We start from the raw sequence: 18,207 nt of genomic DNA, 5'->3' as shown, positions 1-18,207 counted from the left end.
GTAGATTTATGCCATTTTGTGAGCTTAATGAACATGTCTAAAAGTTTAAGAACTTATTTTGTAAAAGTGTCTCAAAAGATTGTAAATTTTTGTGCTAAAATGGCTCGTCATCTTTTTTGTGACTCTGTTTTAAGCTCCGTTTGCACCAAAAACTGTCATGAACTAATAAACGCGGGCCAAAGTCTTGCTAGTTTTCTGGACGTCAGATTAATACTTGACTCCATGCCACCATTCGATTGTGTACTTTATTTTTATTTTATTACAGGATTATTTTGTATTCTAATTTGAGAGTGTGGACACTTGTGATTTGGATATCTTCCGAAAAGGCAGAATAAAGGTAATTAAGATTTTTTTTTCTATTTTGTTTAACTAATTTTACTCTATAAAAATGAAAATTAAAGTTGTAAAAATGTTTTTTTTTTCTTTATTCCAGATTTTTTTTTCATTTTGGCTACAGTAAAATCGCTGTTCCTTCATAAAAACTTTTTTAATCTCGGTTACATTGTGGTAAGTCTTGTAAATATTTTAAAATACATTTTTTAAAACATTTTAACAGTGTAATAATTATTTCTTATGTTACAGGTGAATTGAAAAGTTTAGTTCTTCCCTCCGCTTCAGCAATGCCTTCATGTATCATTAAAGGTTGCTTTCACACTTGGAAGCAAAAAGAATCCAAGGTGATTCTCCACGTCTTTCCCAGAGATAAGGAAGGAATAAAATTGTGGCTAAGACAGTCCCCGGAAAACTTTCCGAATGTTGAAGAGCTGGCTGAGAGAATACACGCTCAGAATAAATGGGGCACTGTTAGATTGTGCTCGAAACATTTTAATGACGATCAGTATTTCCACGAGGGAACCAAGCGAAGGCTCAGGCCTCACGCTATTCCCACCTTATTTACGGGTGAAGAACCTTCCGAGAATGTAAGGAAAAAAGGCACAAAAAGGAGGAAAATGGCTGAAAGCAATGATCTGGCGGACGATAATATAGGTGAAGGTGCATCAAGCAACATTCTGTTCTATCCACAAACTTCTGACATTACTAACACCTTCGTCCAGCAAGTTTCACCATCACATTTACAGATTGTACTTCCAAGTACAAGTCTATTAGCGATCGCAAAACCCAGAATGGCAGAAAAGGCTATGAACACCGATGCGTTCTTTAATACTAAATGCCAAGCTGTGGGGACCTATCCCATGTTGGGTAAAAAACATGCTTCCTGCCAAACAAAGCCCCGGAAGGGAAAATCTCAGGGTACGCTTTGTAACATTTTAATGGAGGAATGTATAAAACCTAATCAGGGATTGACTCAACGCAACATTCGGCAAGCTGAAAAGATTTGGTCATCTGGTATGGGAACCGCAGGCTTTACTTCTATGTCTCCAAAGAGTATGGAACAAAGTCTTGGCCACGCGGCCACTTCTTCACAGACCATATTTCCAAACAATGAAAATGAGGTTAATCTCCGCAATCGATTTGACCACAACGATGGATCACCATCTGTCAAAGTTGAGCGGTTGAGTCCTCCGATAAGCAGAATGGAAAGCAATTGTGGAAAATCCTCTAAATGTAACCAACTAATCTTGGACTCTAACCAAAAGCTAACAGATCTCAAATCGGAAAATACGTCATCTGCCTCCGATAGTGAAGACTCCGAGGAAGATCCCGAACCCGGATCTAGCACCGACGACTCTGAAAAGGATGAATCCTCTACCGGAAAACCTTATGATGGACTTATCAATGACCCCGGAAGCGAAGCCAATTTTACTGTTTTAAAAAGCTGCTTATACGATCTTATCAAGCTCATACGATGTCAGTATCGTCAGGCATGTAACGCGCCATTGACAAACGTTCAAGTCAAAACATTGGGCTCCGTGGTCGCCATCGATGTACTGTGCTGCCAGGGACATAATTCTACTCTTTGGCACAGCCAAACATCAAAGGCTAGGACGAATGTGAGAAATCTATTACTTAAAAGTGAGGGTCCTCGTCAGCAGCTTGAGCCTTCAGAAACGAAAACATTTTTTCACAATTTTGAATATTTCGATGATCTCCCAAAGTAAATATTTGAGACTTCAAAAATAGTACATGCATTACTTCAGGCACAGTGAAAGAGAAAAAGTTGCAAACTTTTTCAAATTCGACTGTAAATGTTCAAAGATTTGATAGAGATCGAGGAATCTCTCTGCTCTTACCTTGCATTTTAATATTTATTGACCCCAGTGGTCCATTTCATTACTCTCTACTGGTTTCTCGGAGACCCATGAGGATGGGATGGTTTCTCTCGACTGTTGTCTGTAGAGAATACACTGTTTTTATGATAGTTTTTATTGCCAGCCCTAAAGCATAATTTTTATGTTGGATGTTGTCAATCTAAAGAGCGTTATCTGGCCATAGATTTAAAGGGGTAATCAGGAGTTAACTGCGTAGACCCTTAGGAAAAAAAAAAATGATCAGCAGGTCGTTGCTAACGACCCACATGTTCTGCTGCTTAGCAATTGCTCCTGGCAAAGATTCTCCTTCCTGTGACGCCCCATCGGCAAGGCAGTTCCTTCTCTTCCGCTTTGCTCTGTTGATGGGGCATCACTTTCTACTTCATGTTGATTTACAGCTGGCTCCTCACTGCGTTAGACTGAGCAAGATGTCTATCAACGTGACGCCCAATGGCAGAAGGGAAGGAACTGTTCATATCGACAGGATATAACAGGAAGTAAGGGAATCGCCGCCAGTAGTGGTCCGTGACTGCTCTGAGATGGGAGAGATCGTCACATGGCAGAACTGAACAGGCAGGTATTTCGCAACTACCTGCCGATAGTGCTTAGCCCAGTAGAAAAAAAATGTAGTCCAAGATCCCTTGAAAGCAGTTTTCCACTTTTACAAAAGTGGTTTTCCAAGAAATAACAAAATCAGATAGTAATCCCACCCTTCCCGGGTCCAGTATCTGCTCTCTTCCGCTGCGCCTCATATATCATTAGAGCCACTTTGTATCCAAATCACATGGGCAGGAACAGCGGCGCAGAGCTGAGGCCGGACCCTCACAGGGTGACTTCTATTTTATTATTTCAAATGGATACCACTTTTGTAAAAAATGGAAAGCGCAAATGACCCAAAAGTAATAGAATTTACCAAACCAATACTTGGAAATATCATTTCTTTAACAGCAGGGAGAATTTATTTTTCCATAGGCGTTTGTTAGACACCGCTTGGGTCGTAACATTGCACCCGTTGAAACCCAGATTACCGGGAACAGCACTCTGAAGAGCACCATCGGAATGGAGCGGGGGTGAGCAAGCGCTCGTCTGCTCCTTTCATTCTTGTGGGACTGCTGGAGATGGCAGAGTACAACATCCGGCTACGGATCAGTGCGGTTACAAAACGTCTAGCGCTCAACGATCTTGAATTGCTAGCCTTTTCTAAGGATAGGCTATCAATTTTAACAACTGGAAAATCCCTTTGATAGGAAAAACACATTCATAATAGTGCAAAGTAATTCAGGTCACTGCAGCTTTATCTCCTGGAATACGGTATATTGTAAATGATCCCCATTTTGGCAATTCACTCTTATGCTGTAACAGTAGTAAACTACTTTTTTTTTTTGTTTAAAATTTTCCTGCATTTTCTTTTTCTACTAAAAATTGTTTAAAAAAAAAAAACATGGTAAGTACTGTATATGTGAAGAAATGGCAATATTCCGTTCTTTATCTGCATCATTCCATGAAGGAAAAAAATTAACTTCTATGAAAAATATGCACAGTGTGAATATAACTTTCTGTACATCCTTAGAGTAACGTAGTATTATTGATCAAACGAAACTTTCAAGAAACTAACCAATAGTAAAAAGGAATATGAGAAACTTTCCTCCACTTGTGAGTCTCTTCTTATCCCCACCTCTTGAACTCATTATTTACTCCTAAAAATAGTTAAAATCCATTGTTAGTGGTCTTGGATTTTCAGCTCACTGATTTATTAAGTCTATGGGGAGGGGGAATGGGAGGAAGCAGCTGCAGAGAGAGAGAGACACACATGTAGAGGCTGCTGCTTTCCAGTAAGCGTTTTATTTATCCCTTGTGCTGGATTCACAGCTACACTGCTCAGTGTTGCTGAATAATGTCCTTCCTCCTGCTCTTTTGAATGTGTTGCATAAGGACAGGAGTAGTTATGAGCGAGCTTGCTCAGCACTGCTTGATACTCAATCGAGCATTGGGGTGCTCATTCGAGTATTGAGCAGTGCCGAGTTACCATAAGAAGCAGATTTGTATTATCTGTGCCGGGCGCTGCACGAGAGAGGGAGAATTTTTCCATCCTTTAGAAGCTGCTCGAATTTGCCATTCTCTTATATTATGCTCGCTACTCGAGTCGAATCCGTCCGAGCGTCCACCCTCCTCGATTCGAGTACCGAACACTCGATCAACACTGAACAGAAAAGCAGGAATCCCTCATGTCTGTGTGTGCCGTGAATGGGAGATGGCCTAGCAGCTGAAAATTAGAGGGAGTCTACAGAGGAGAAAAGCTTGGAAATGCAGACGTCAAACCATATAATGACCACCCAACTGCGTATCCTGAACACTCACCTGAAATAATAGATACATTTCTTGTTAAATACATATTTTATAGAACATTTTAACAAAGTGCATATTAAGTTAATATTTTTTGGACTTAAATATTTACTTGGAAATGAACTCTCTTCTATGTTCGCGGAGAGCTGACTGATTTTGCATCCGCCAAACAGACGGATACATGAATATGAATGGCTTCTGTGTTCATTCTATTTTTTTTCGCCACGAGCATTGATTTCCATAGTCTGAATCTCAAAAAATGAACTCACAGGACATGCAGTGAGTTTTAAAAAAAATTGGGTATATGTGTCATTGAAGAAAACTGTGTACCTAGCAGGGCTGTGGAGTCGGTAAGCCACAGTTGCGACTCCGACTCCTGGATTTTATCAGGTTCCGACTCCGACTCCTTCATAAATGGCCAATTCGTAACAATAAATTTATTGTTGTAAAATATTAACATCGTGCTTATTCAGTTTCTCACCATCATATAAGTAATCAGACCACTTAGAGCAAAAACTATATTTATTAGAATATAGCAAATAACTTTTCTAAACTTTTCTAAACTCTTGTAAGTAAATATGCAATAAACACTTATGCAGTTAATAAGAGGAAATCTATAAATTTGTCCTCAGAAAAAGTATTGCCTCTGTCAGATCCTCCTTCATGGATGCCCTCAAATCTGATCTAATTATTTTGAGAGCAGAGAACAACCTCTCTACACTAACTTGGGTTGGTGGCAAAGCAGTAACCACTCGGGCAACATCTCTGCCAATGTCAGGATACAGAGGAATCGCTTGTTGCACTGTTATTTTTGATGAACGGTCAAATTTCTCAATTTCCTTTAGTGCACATGAAAAATTCTGCTGAAATGTACTGGCTGTGTTCTTTGATGGGGATGATTCTTCTATGCGGGAACACTTTGCACGGTCCTTGTGATCAAAATATTTTTCGAAATTAAATTCTTCATCAGTTGATGAGGGTGAACATGTGGCAGGACGACCAAATTCTTCTTGTTCCTCCTGACTGTTCTGCAACCCTTTCATCCTTATTGCTATTTCAAACAGCTTCTTTCCTTTAGTTAGCTGTTGGTCATCTAGAAGAATCCGATGCATTGGGTCTACATAAACAGCTGCCAAAAGAATGTTATTTTGTAATAGTAGCTCCTCTCTCCGTTTCATTGATGTAGCAATGCCACTTGCAATTAACCCTCCTCTTTGGGACAGGCGAAACATCAGGTTCTTCCACTCCTTTAGCAAAATACCTGGAGTTAAGTCCTCTGCTTGTAATTTTTTAGTCACTGTAAATCGGTGCTCTAGCAATTTTTCCAGCTCAGACACCTGATTCCACTGACTTTCATTTAGCGTCAATTGAGGGTTAGCCATGTCTACAAGAAAGGTTTTCAGTTCAACCAAGCGCTGAATCATTAAGTAAGTACTGCCCCATCATGTGGCTTGATCAATAATTGCCCCTTTTCCAGCACGTCTCTTCAAAATTTAGTCAACTTTAGGGGTTCTGGCAATAGTAGCCAATTTTCTCACCTTGCCAATCAGTGCAGCAGCATGTCCTTCTTGCAGACTGTCTCTTATAGCCAGCTGTAGCGTATGCACAACACAGCGCATGTGATGAATGAAAGAACGTATTGAGACAGTTTCAACAAGATCATCTAAACTATCATGTTGCTGTTCATCTGAAGCAACTTCAGTTTGCTCCTCAGTTACAATACTGTGTTCCTCTATTTCAAACATTTCTGTGTCTGTGGACCCAGAATGTTCTTCTAGCTGCTGGTCACCATCATTACTCTCATTCATTAGCTTAATAGTACTTATCATATTTGAAGCATTGTCAGTTACGACAGAAAGAACTTGCTCTTTTTTAAGTTCATAGTCTTGCAGAACCTTTTCCACCAAGACCTGGAGAAACTCACTGGTGTGATGAGCTTTGGTGTCTTTTACTGCCAATGTCTTGGTAACTATTTCATTTTTGTCACAAACAAATCGGACATTGATGGCAAAATAGTTCACTCTGTGACGTGTGCAGGCATCCATTTTAAGAAACAGAAAGCGTCCCTTGAGAGTTTTTTTTTAAGTTCTTCCTTTTGTTTAAAAGCTTCTTCGATTACTAATTTTCTAATACTCTCTCTCTCCAGAGAAACACCAAGCTTGCGGGCCATTTCCCCATTCAGACACATAAAAGCTGGTCGTGAAAATAATGAAATAGGCACACTATCCTTTACAACAAGCTCTATGATCTGTTTTTAAATGTATCTACTGTCATTGTCACAGTAACTGTGTCACTGACAAAATATCTTGCAACTGACGGCTGCAAAGTTCTCTGCTCCTTTGTTTGGCTGGAAGAGCTGGGCACTGGTTCATTGGGTTGGATGCAGTCTTTCTCATCCACTGCTTTCAGTACTTCTGGATGAAAGCGCTGTAAATGTCTCTTTAGATTAGAAGCTCTGGTAGGAGCATTTTTATCTTTGCCTGAATATGCACTGATCTTGGCTTCACAGCATTTGTTTTCGTCTGGATCATTTGTCATACACTGACAGACATAATGTTTTGTATCTTGAGTGATGGTGAAATGTTCAAATACAGCTGATTTAATGTGACGCTTCTTTGACATTCTCAGGGTTTTAATTCTGCATTCACAATCCAAATGACAATTGTTTTTCCTAAAAACAATTGTACAAAATTGCCAGGTCGTACAACTGATATAGTGATCAGTAATACTGTTATTCCTCATGTACTCACAGTTAACTGATGCAAAGTTTGTTGAAAGGATAATACATCTTACAGTCTTCCTCTTCTGAGAAGCAGCTGTGAGATGCTTGGAAGACGCACACCTAGTAAACATCTAGTCTAGAGGAGGAGCTTTACTATAAGAATTTGCAACACATTTTCACTTTCAGTTTCATACATTGTAAGTAGGGGGGTTGGGGCAGCATGAGGTTAACCAAGTATAAGATTAGATAAGGGCAGTGGAGAACAGTGACACACAAGAAGTAAGAAATGTCTCTATCTCCAGCAGAACTGCTTATCACTGTTGTTCATAGTTTGATAGAACATATATATTTGAGTAACATTTATAAAATTCATATGAAAGTTCAATTATGAAATATTAATACATTTTTTTTTAAAGTCGAAGTTGGTACATTTCTTCCGACTCCAACCAAAACTAACTCCGACTCCACGACTCCGACTCCACAACCCTGTCCAAATGTTCCTGTTCCAGCAAAATCCACTATGCAACGTATTGGGGTGGAAGTGGTGGTGTTTCACAGTATCGGTGGCTCATGTGTTCAGACATCAATCATTGTGGCAGACGTCCAGTAGAGAATTATGAGAATCCCAAGGAAATGGCTCGAGGATGATCCCAGTAGAGTCGGCAGAACTTGTCACCTAGTACTAAAATCTCTTCTCCTGAAGCCGCGATGTTAGCGCTACAAGGGTTTGAAGGTGAAAGACAAAGAGAAGATTGTGCGGTATTGCACTTGGCACCTGGATATAATCTGATGTTGCCGTTTGGACCCGTTATAATACATCATGTCCAATAAGTGGTTTCATCTAAGTGTGTGTGTGACACCACACAATAAAGTCAACGATTCTGTTTTTTTCATGACCCACCTTGTCTTTTTACAGGGTGGGCCACATCACAGTAGAGCTAAAATCTGTTATCCTACCGCTTGGGTTTCGTGTAAATTTCTTTTACGATGCAGACCACATACAAAAGAAATTTGCTTCTGTTATAATCGTATACAATTATTATGAATCGATCCATTAATTGACAAGTCATTAGTTAACTCCTTCCTGACCGTAGGATGTATTAATGTGTCCTACAGATTGGGCTACTATGCAGCCGCCATCTGCCTGGAACAGCAGTGACCTGAGCGAGCTCCAATCGCTGCTGTTTCGCCACTTAACTGCTGCTGTCAATCACTTGGGGTGCCGATCAGATTATAATGGCAGCCGGGGGCTGGCTGAAAATCATTATGGTTGCTGTTTTGGTCACCCGGTGAAGATCAGGTCATGGCTGGGCTTTGCAGAAAATCATCATTTTGTGTACAATACAGCAGTGTCGCAGTATATAATATAAGTGATCAAATGATAACCGGTACCTTAGTGGAATAAAAAATAAAGTTTATAAAGATATAAATAATATGAACATTTGATTGGCGTCTTTCAAACTGCAACTCGTCCTGTAGAATCCGCAGCTTGTCAATTCTTTGTACAGAATTCTTGCAATTCATAGGGTGAATTTCTCAACAAAATTCAATTGTCACGTGTAGATTTGAGGCGTAGAAAGCAGCAGAAAGTCTGCATCAAATCTGTAACTTTTGCAACAGGTTCTGCCACAGACAAAAGAAAAAAGCCAAACAATAATTCTGTTAATTCTTACACTTCAGTCTCCTGTTTTGTGGACGCCTATATTTTTATTTTTGTTAGAAGCTTTGCGGAATAACCCCATTTACAATATTTTAATCTATATTTTTATCATAGGTTAACACTGCAGGCCTCACAGCATGTGAGACCTCGTCCTCTGCCTGGGTCCCTCTGTGTTCAGGCTATATGAGAATCTTGTTTTAACGTGGATCGGTCACCAGATTTCAGTCCATACTGCATAAATTATTAAATAGATCTCTTGGACCTGAAGGGACTGTCATATTTATTTTATATTTTATTTAAAAGTCGATGTCAAAATAACTATAATCCTGATATTTAGATGAACATGTTAGGAGTTCAGCTATAGAATGAAAAGAGCTCATGAGTTCAAAGTGTATTTATTCTCCTCTCATCCAGCCTGACTGACAGTTGCAGCTTGTACTGAGCAGTGTGAGATCTCAGCAGGAGGAGGGACACTGAGGAGAGGTCAGGATAGGTGCGCAGAGATTTAACAGGGAGGAGGTACACTCAGGAGCTGTCACCAGCTTGGTGGGCAGAGATTCAGCAGGGAGGAGGTACACTGAGGAGCTGTCACCGGCTTAATGGGCAGAGATTCAGCTGGGAGGAGGGACACCTCAGAGCGGTCACCGGCTTGGTGGGCAGAGATTTAGCTGGGAGGAGGGACACTGAGGGGCTGTCTCCGGCTTGGTGGGCAGAGATTCAGCTGGGAGAAGGTACATTGAGGAGCTGTCACCGGCTTAGTGGGCAGAGATTCAATTTGGGAGGAGGGATACCGGGGAGCTGTCACCGGCTTGGTGGGCAGAGATTCAGCTGGGAGGAGGGACACCTCGGAGCTATCACCGGGTTGGTGCGCAGAGATTTAGCTGGGAGGAGGGACACTGAGGAGCTATCACCGGCTTGGTGGGCAGAGATTTAGCTGGGAGGAGGGACACTGAGGGGCTGTCACCGGCTTGGTGGGCAGATATTCAGCTGGGAGGAGGGACACCTCAGAGCTGTCACCGGCTTGGTGGGCAGAGATTCAGCTGGGAGGAGGGACACTGAGGGGCTGTCACCGGCTTAGTGGGCAGAGATTCAACTGGGAGGAGGGATACTGGGGAGCTGTCACCGGCTTGGTGGGCAGAGATTCAGCTGGGAGGAGGGACACTGAGGAGCTGTCACCGGCTTGGTGCGCAGAGATTTAGCTGGGAGGAGGGACACTGAGGAGCTGTCACCGGCTTAGTGGGCAGAGATTCAGCTGTCACATGTAAGGTGGGCAGATGTTTAGTTGGTGAGGAGGGGCATTGAGGAGCTGTCACAAGCTAAGTGGGTGCAGATTTAGCAGGGCATAGGGACTGAGGAACTGTCAATCATGATAGGTGGGTAGAGATTTAGTTAAGTATTCATTAAGAATTACACAATCTTTCTAACATGGTTTTGAATGTAAATATACCAGTCTCAACGGGTCTAAAATATCTATTTAATATTGTCCGTAGTTTATATTACACACCTGCTTTAATTTTTATATCATTGGTGAAAAAATAAAAGAATTGATTTGATTGATTACCCTGGATCAATAATACTGATCTGAGCTGCCAGAGCACAGGAACAGGAATTGTTGTAGAAGGGTCACGGGAGCTCTTATCGCAGGCCCCAATCATGTGTCTGGAAGACTGAATATACGTTTTATTTCTGCAGAAGAGAAAAAAAGACAGCAAGATAAAAAAGAAGAAAGAGAAGAAAAAGAAGCGAGACGCCAGCCCTGTACAGATATCTAAGGTGCGGCCAGATGTTCCTATGTAGACTTTCGCCCCTTATTATTTTTCTGATGCTCTCGTCCATCAGATACTAAAAACGAAGCAACTTTGCATGTAGTCTGGATTAAAAACGATCTGCCGTTTAGTGTATACAGCTCTGTAGCGAACCTATGTTCATAAAATGGTTGAAAAGAAGCACATAGCTTTTATATTTAACGTCATACTAAATAATCTCTGGACGGAGATGGATGTGGATGTCGGGCAATTGTTCTCCTATCCGGCATTTTATTCTTATGTATGGATGGAAGGAGGGAAGAAGCAGCCGGCACTGCAGAGATCATGGTGAATGTGCCGCCCCCCAATATTACCCACCAGCACATTGTGACGGAGGGATAGAATACTTCCGTATGTTCGTGGGTTTGCACCCATGACAGGACGACTTCTGTTCTGACTTAACCACAGCGGACACTAATGGGGATCAGGGTCATAGGTCGCTCCTTATTTCGGATCATCTCCTTACATAACACTTATTAGATGGCTCATGAGAGGCTGGAGGTTATGGCAAGAGGGAAATCCAATGTTAAGCTATTGAAGACTGAAGGAAATGCCTGTGCTCAGCCAGGAGGTTTATACGAAGTCCCTAGATATGGGAAATACTGACACTCTCTTACATGTACTCTAACCGTTAAGAAGAAAAAAAAGTCTAAAATATGGTAAAATTACATGTATTTAATGAGGACCTTATACTTGGCATAAATATGTATACTTTTTTACCTAGTGTAAATGCCGCTGTTCTGATTCATTTTTCTTTCGTTTCTCCGACTCTCTGTCCCTGAGATGAGACCCCTTATTCCCTGTAGATAAATCTTGTAATTTTGTCCAACTGGGTGTGGTCTTCAATCATTCACCCACAGATAAGAATTTATAAACATGCCCCCTTGGCTAATTCAGAGTAGATTTACTTATGGCGAAGAGGGGACAATACTTTAGGAACAAAGAGGAGCAGAAATGAAAGATCAGCAATGCCACATTCAGGAAAACAGCGGCATTTACGCATTTAAAAAAAAATAAAAATTGCATATTTATGGCAATTCATGGGTCCGCCTTTAAAGTGGTTACCAGTAGGGGTCCACACCAGTCCTGAGAAAGGAGTGGCTTTTTCACAGTCGTTCACTGCCCAACTGCACTCTCTACAAATGAAAGACACTGAGGGGAGCAGCTCCCAATCATCGCTGTTAACCTCCATCGATCATACAGTGATAGCGTATCCTAATAATCATTAGACTTGGATATCTTGCACTATGAAAAATTACAGGTTGTGTATAAAAAGACTAATTAAGGTATAAATCTTGTGATCACAGCAGCATCAGGATCAATAAGGCCTGTGATCACAGCAGCATCAACATAGAGAAGTCCTGTGATCACAGCAGCATCAACATGGATAAGTCCTGTGATCACAGCAGCATCAGTATAGAGAAGTCCTGTGATCACAACAGCATCAGCATGGATAAGTCCTGTGATCACAGCAGCATCAACATAGAGAAGTCCTGTCATCACAGCAGCATCAGCATAGAGAAGTCCTGTGATCACAACAGCATCAGCATGGATAAGTCCTGTGATCACAGCAGCATCAGCATAGATAGGTCCTATGATCACAGCAGCATCAGCATGGATAAGTCCTGTGATCACAGCAGCATCAGCATGGATAAGTCCTGTGATCACAGCATCATCATCATAGAGAAGTCCTGTGATCACAGCAGCATCAGCATGGATAAGTCCTGTGATCACAGCATCATCATCATAGAGAAGTCCTGTGATCACAGCAGCATCAGCATGGATAAGTCCAGTGATCACAGCAGCACCAACATAGAGAAGTCCTGTGATCACAGCAGCATCAGCATGGATAAGTCCTGTGATCACAGCAGCATCAGCATGGATAAGTCCTGTGATCACAGCAGCATCAGCATGGATAAGTCCTGTGATCACAGCAGCATCAGCATGGATAAGTCCTGTGATCACAGCAGCATCAGCATGGATAAGTCCTGTGATCACAGCAGCATCAACATAGAGAAGTCCTTTGATCACAGCAGCACCAACATGGAGAAGTCCTGTGATCACAGCAGCACCAACATGGAGAAGTCCTGTGATCACAGCAGCATCAGCATGGATAAGTCCTGTGATCACAGCAGTATCAACATAGAGAAGTCCTGTGATCACAGCAGCATCAGCATGGATAAGTCCTGTGATCACAGCATCATCAGCATGGATAAGTCCTGTGATCACAGCAGCATCAGCATAGAGAAGTCCTGTGATCACAGCAGCATCAACATAGAGAAGTCCTGTGATCACAGCAGCATCAGTATAGAGAAGTCCTGTGATCACAGCAGCACCAACATAGAGAAGTCCTGTGATCACAGCAGCATCAGCATGGATAAGTCCTGTGATCACAGCAGCATCAGCATGGATAAGTCCTGTGATCACAGCAGCATCAACATAGAGAAGTCCTGTGATCACAGCAGCACCAACATGGAGAAGTCCTGTGATCACAGCAGCACCAACATGGAGAAGTCCTGTGATCACAGCAGCACCAGCATGGAGAAGTCCTGTGATCACAGCAGCATCAGCATGGATAAGTCCTGTGATCACAGCAGTATCAACATAGAGAAGTCCTGTGATCACAGCAGCATCAGCATGGATAAGTCCTGTGATCACAGCATCATCAGCATGGATAAGTCCTGTGATCACAGCAGCATCAGCATAGAGAAGTCCTGTGATCACAGCAGCATCAACATAGAGAAGTCCTGTGATCACAGCAGCATCAGTATAGAGAAGTCCTGTGATCACAGCAGCACCAACATAGAGAAGTCCTGTGATCACAGCAGCATCAGTATAGTTTTGAGTATATACTGCATTGTGAAACTAGAGGTGGAAATGTAATGCTGATAGGCTTTTAACTCCACTAATATGTATAAGATGACTGACAGTGGCTTCCTGTAAATGGTGGCACAAATTGCAGTATTTTCAAGGGAAATTTTTCACAACAGGGTTTTGTAGAGTTTATCCAGTGCTGACCAGAGCTGCTCCCTTCTGCATCGGAGTGGCGCCGTTGACGTTATGAACCCACACACCTTCTGAGACATGTTCATAATTGGCTGGTATTGGGCACGTGTCCAAATCCTAATGACAAGACACGTGCTTGATATCTCGGCAGGTATGTGGGGTCGAAACGTCATCGGCACAGAAGTTAGCGGCTCTCGACAGTGCTGGATAATCATTTTGGCACAGATGACTACTGCCAGTATTGATTGGAATCACTGTGGCACAAAGCTTACTTTTGGCTCAAGGCTTGTAATTTTCTTCTGTAGTAGAATCCATTGTCTTGTAATTCTTTGCAGTTCTTGAAAGAAAAAAAGAAGAATGAGAATTACAGTATGATCTCAGGGAAGAAGATCAAGATGAAAGTGAAGAAGAGCAAGGAGGACAAAGAGGTAAGTCCGGCAGTCAGAATTGATCGTATGTGTAAAACCTGTAGCACCCTACTTTACCATTGACCTGCACCCACCTTTCTCTTGTGTGGATGATTATTGTCCCTTTGGCCATGATTGGTCCCATTCACTTGTAGAATATAATGCCAGACACAGGAGTGAAGCTTCTACTGAAAAAAACAAACTGGTAAATGAGACTTTGTGTTTTTTTTAACTCCGCAGAGAGACAGAAATCGAGCCAAACTTCTGGAATTCTTAAATTCTTCCATGTGACGGAGCTGATATTGTGTCCATGTTTTGTGTCCAGGCAGAAGCTTCGCTAGACGTTTCATCATTAATAATAAAACCTGCTCACACAGACGGGGTTCACTTACTTATGCACCTACGTATTGTATCACGTGTGGACTCCATGGTCGTCTGCTGAGTACGTACGGTGCTTGTGGAACAGCCCCGAGGGTCATTTCTTAAAGTCTTCATAATTTGTCTTCCAGACAGAAAGGGATATGTCAAACTTTCCTTATTTTTCTGTTTAATGTTTTATTCTGCATTTCAGTGGATGAAGCGTTTCCGCCACTCGTATTTGTCGGCTGCACAATGTGCTGTTTCGGGGAACTTTTTCCAGGGTTTTGCAATTTTTGCATGTATCCTCACACCCCTTTACAGAAGCTGCGGTACTACAATGATTTTTACCGTAAGCCAGTGTAATACAGGCGCGTGTCCCGGCCCAAACGCAGGTCCCATGACCCAAACTGACGGCTTCATCAAGATTTCAGCTCAGTCACTAGACCTGCAGACCGGATGGGGCTTGCAGTTCTAATATAGGCACATATGTCTTAAATTGGTTCTGTCTCGACTTTCCGAACATGACTATTCTCGTAAATGCTTGAATTACCCATTTAAAAAAAAAATCAGAAGCATCTTTTAATAGAACTTTGCATTATACTGTCCCCCTCTTATTCCTCCTGGAAATGTATGGATGCATTGACAACCATTCCCTCGGTATAAGGGTTGTATCTTTTCACACTTCACCAGTATCTACCGAGGACCGTGTTTAAAGGGTATTCCCATCTCCAAGATCCTGTTCCAATATGTAGTAAGTATAATATTATTAAATACCCCCAATTGGAAATGTAGTATAGTTCTTCTAATTCACTATGTCTCTTACCCTATGTGCAGGGCATTGCAGTAGCTTAGGTATCCATGGTTACAACCTCTCATATAGTGACGGTTAGTTATTAGCGATTGTAACCATGGATACCTAAGCTTCAGCAATGCCCTGCACATGGGGTAAGCGACATAGCAAATCAGAAGAACTATACTACATTTTTAATTGGAGGTATTTATTATTAATAATAATAATAATATTATTACACCTACTACATATTGGGACTGAACCCAACGTTCCTATATGGCCATCTGGAGAAAGCTATACCGGCCGACCAATTGTTGAGCCGACAGCTATATAATGTATATGGAGCCCTGTATAACATATAGTGACACTCCATGATGCCAAAAGGAATATTCAGTGTATAAATTTACAGAAAAAAGAAACAGATATCCAAGAAAAATAGCCGCTGAAGTATTGTTTTCATGTAAAGAATAGTATTTTTCTAAAACGGACATGTCAGGCCAGGCGTCATTTTTTTCTTTAAGTTACATGACCACTTTTGCAACTAATTTATTTTCTTCCAGTGCAAACTTAAAAAAAATAATAATGGTATTTTGCAAATAGACTTGAATAAAAAGATTTTTCTGATTAGTTTCTGCAGCTCCTATAAAGATTTGTATGGTCGCACCTCCACCATCTGTGATATTCCAAATATATGTTAAGAAAACATGAAGTACAGATGACCAGACTACGCACTAAGGTGTGTTTGTAGTCTGTTTCCATGGAGACACATAGAATTACATAGGAGCTGCAAATTCAAAATGATAGGAGATAGAAATTTGCTGGAATAGTTGAGCAGTCATTCCGGTAGTATGTGGGAGCCCTGCAACCCCTCTACCTGCCGGCATCCCCCTGCGCGTCTTCTGATTAGTCGTGCATGTGTTGCGGTGGACCTACTAATCAGAAGAGATGCAGGCGGTCCAGCAGACACGGACCACTGATGTGACCGCTAAACAAGAGTCCTGTGAATCTTTGCTTATCTCTAGTAGGAGATTTATAATAAAGATCAATTGCAAAGTTGCTTCATATTTTATTTTTAATTTTTTTATTTTAGGTGGATTAAAGCAACAAATAAAAATGGTTACAAAGGAGCTCATAGCCTTTTAACGAGCGTCTGCGGTGCGCTTGTTGCGCTGGTTTGTGCCATTCTTCACCGCTATGTGTGAACACCGCCTAAGAGAAAGGGAAGCCACCATTAGTTCAATCGACTTGTCTTTTTTCCATATTTTAAAAAAATCATTCTTAAAACGGATTGTTCACTTTTGCAACCCATTTTGTATTTTATTTTTCCCAGAGCATCTAAATTAGAAAATTTGTAGATAATCGCGATGAAGCGTAAGGACTGCCGTTTTGCGTACACAGCTCCTGTGCTGTCTGTTACTCAGCATGATATTCCATCATACTGGATCTTCTATCAAAGTCAATCTGTCACAGCGTTGTGGTTTCCATAAAAAATACTAGCAATGACGTTAGTGTGAACACAGTCCAGGTGAAGTACAAAATGACTACAGTATTAGGATACAAAAAGACCTTTTTGTATGACCTATGGTCTGCTTAGGAGCTGTATACACAAAACGGGAGGATTTTTTTAAGTAAAAAGTTTCTCAGATTTTTATTTTAGATACATAGGAGCAATGAAACGCTTACAGAACAGCAGGGATCCTTTCATTGTATCTCATAACATAGGTGGCCATATTTTCTTTCTATTCCTGTAAATGAAGAAATAATACATTTCAGTTCTTAGTTTGGGCTCCGTCTCTCAGAATTTTTTTCTATGATTTTAGAAGGTATCTGATGATTAGTTCACTTGTTCTCCTCTTTTTTTGTGTTAATGTCATCTGTGATGTCACATGTAAAGATTTGGTATATTCATTAATAAAAAAAACAAATCATATATCTGAAATCTTGTCATTTTTATTTTTTAACAAGTTTTAAAAATCTTCTGATTTCTGTGATTTTATATTTCTATTGATCTTTAAAATTAGAAACTAAGGGCCCCTTCACACTGGTCGATTCTGCTACGATTACGACGCATTTGCGTCATATTCGACATCGCAGTACGAGCTCGTAGCCAGCGGTCACACTCTACGATGTTAACGCTTTTTCTGACGTAGTTGCGATGTGAACGTCACGCGTCGCAATCGTACGCTACCCTTCACACCGCCATAGTCCTACGACTCCGAGCGTGACGTATTACCAGCATGGGCGTGCTAAAACGTCACGCCCAATCAGGAGACAGGTATGCGGAAGCCCAACCCACGTAGTCGCATTACGAGCTCGTATGACCGCCGTCACATACTACGATTTCGACCGCCACAGCGAGACATTTACGACGAAAGAAAGTTCTGCTCTTTCTTTCACATCGTACGATGCTGGGCTGCGTCGCAGATCGTAACGCCATGTCACACTTTGCAACCTCGGAACGAGGACGGATAAACGTCACAAATCGAACGCTCGTTCAGACTTTGATTGCACAGTGTGAAGGGGCCCTAAGTGACGCATTCATTAAACTTTTTTCCGTTGTAGATTTTGGTGTAGATTTCATAATGTGCAAGTGGAAAATCCACTGCAGAATAGACATACAGTCACAAGTGGGTCACATCCTCCTGGGAGCTCTGGAGTTAGACGTTCACTACGGATTGTGAATCACAGATCTTCCATTTAGCCTGTGTGTTTGTGTTTCATATTAAATTGATTTTGTTTCCTTTGGTGGTTAATTACCCTTTCTATGTTGGTTAGAAACTTGCAGCTCCACCTCACAGCTGTTCCTGACCATGGTCATTTCCTCTCCCTATAAAATCTGGCCAGACTTTCTCTTCCTTCGTTGAGGCCTGCTTCTCCGTTAGGCCACATCTCCCCGGCAGCAAT

At 41.5% G+C, this 18,207-nt stretch overlaps 1 protein-coding gene across 2 annotated transcripts in view; it reads left to right on the top strand.

Annotated features, from left to right (window-relative positions):
* Positions 1-17,233, top strand: part of LOC143804332 (uncharacterized) — a 28,552-nt gene extending 11,319 nt beyond the window's left edge. The window contains exons 5-7 of one of the 2 annotated variants that reach the window (XM_077282320.1): positions 10,628-10,708; positions 14,082-14,174; positions 14,394-17,233. In XM_077282320.1, coding sequence (XP_077138435.1) covers positions 10,628-10,708; positions 14,082-14,174; positions 14,394-14,444 — 225 coding nt within the window. In that variant the 3' untranslated portion in view covers positions 14,445-17,233. Of the gene's footprint in view, positions 1-265; positions 338-433; positions 508-582; positions 3,945-10,627; positions 10,709-14,081; positions 14,175-14,393 lie in introns of those variants that run through there. The other variant, XM_077282319.1, reaches the window with a different exon arrangement.
* The last annotated feature ends 974 nt before the right edge of the window (positions 17,234-18,207 follow it).

This window comes from Ranitomeya variabilis, chromosome 2 (genome assembly GCF_051348905.1).
Source record: "Ranitomeya variabilis isolate aRanVar5 chromosome 2, aRanVar5.hap1, whole genome shotgun sequence".
Taxonomy (NCBI): Eukaryota; Metazoa; Chordata; class Amphibia; order Anura; family Dendrobatidae; genus Ranitomeya; species Ranitomeya variabilis.
The sequence above is the reverse complement of the archived record's forward strand: the minus strand, read 5'-3'. Positions and strand labels throughout refer to the sequence as shown.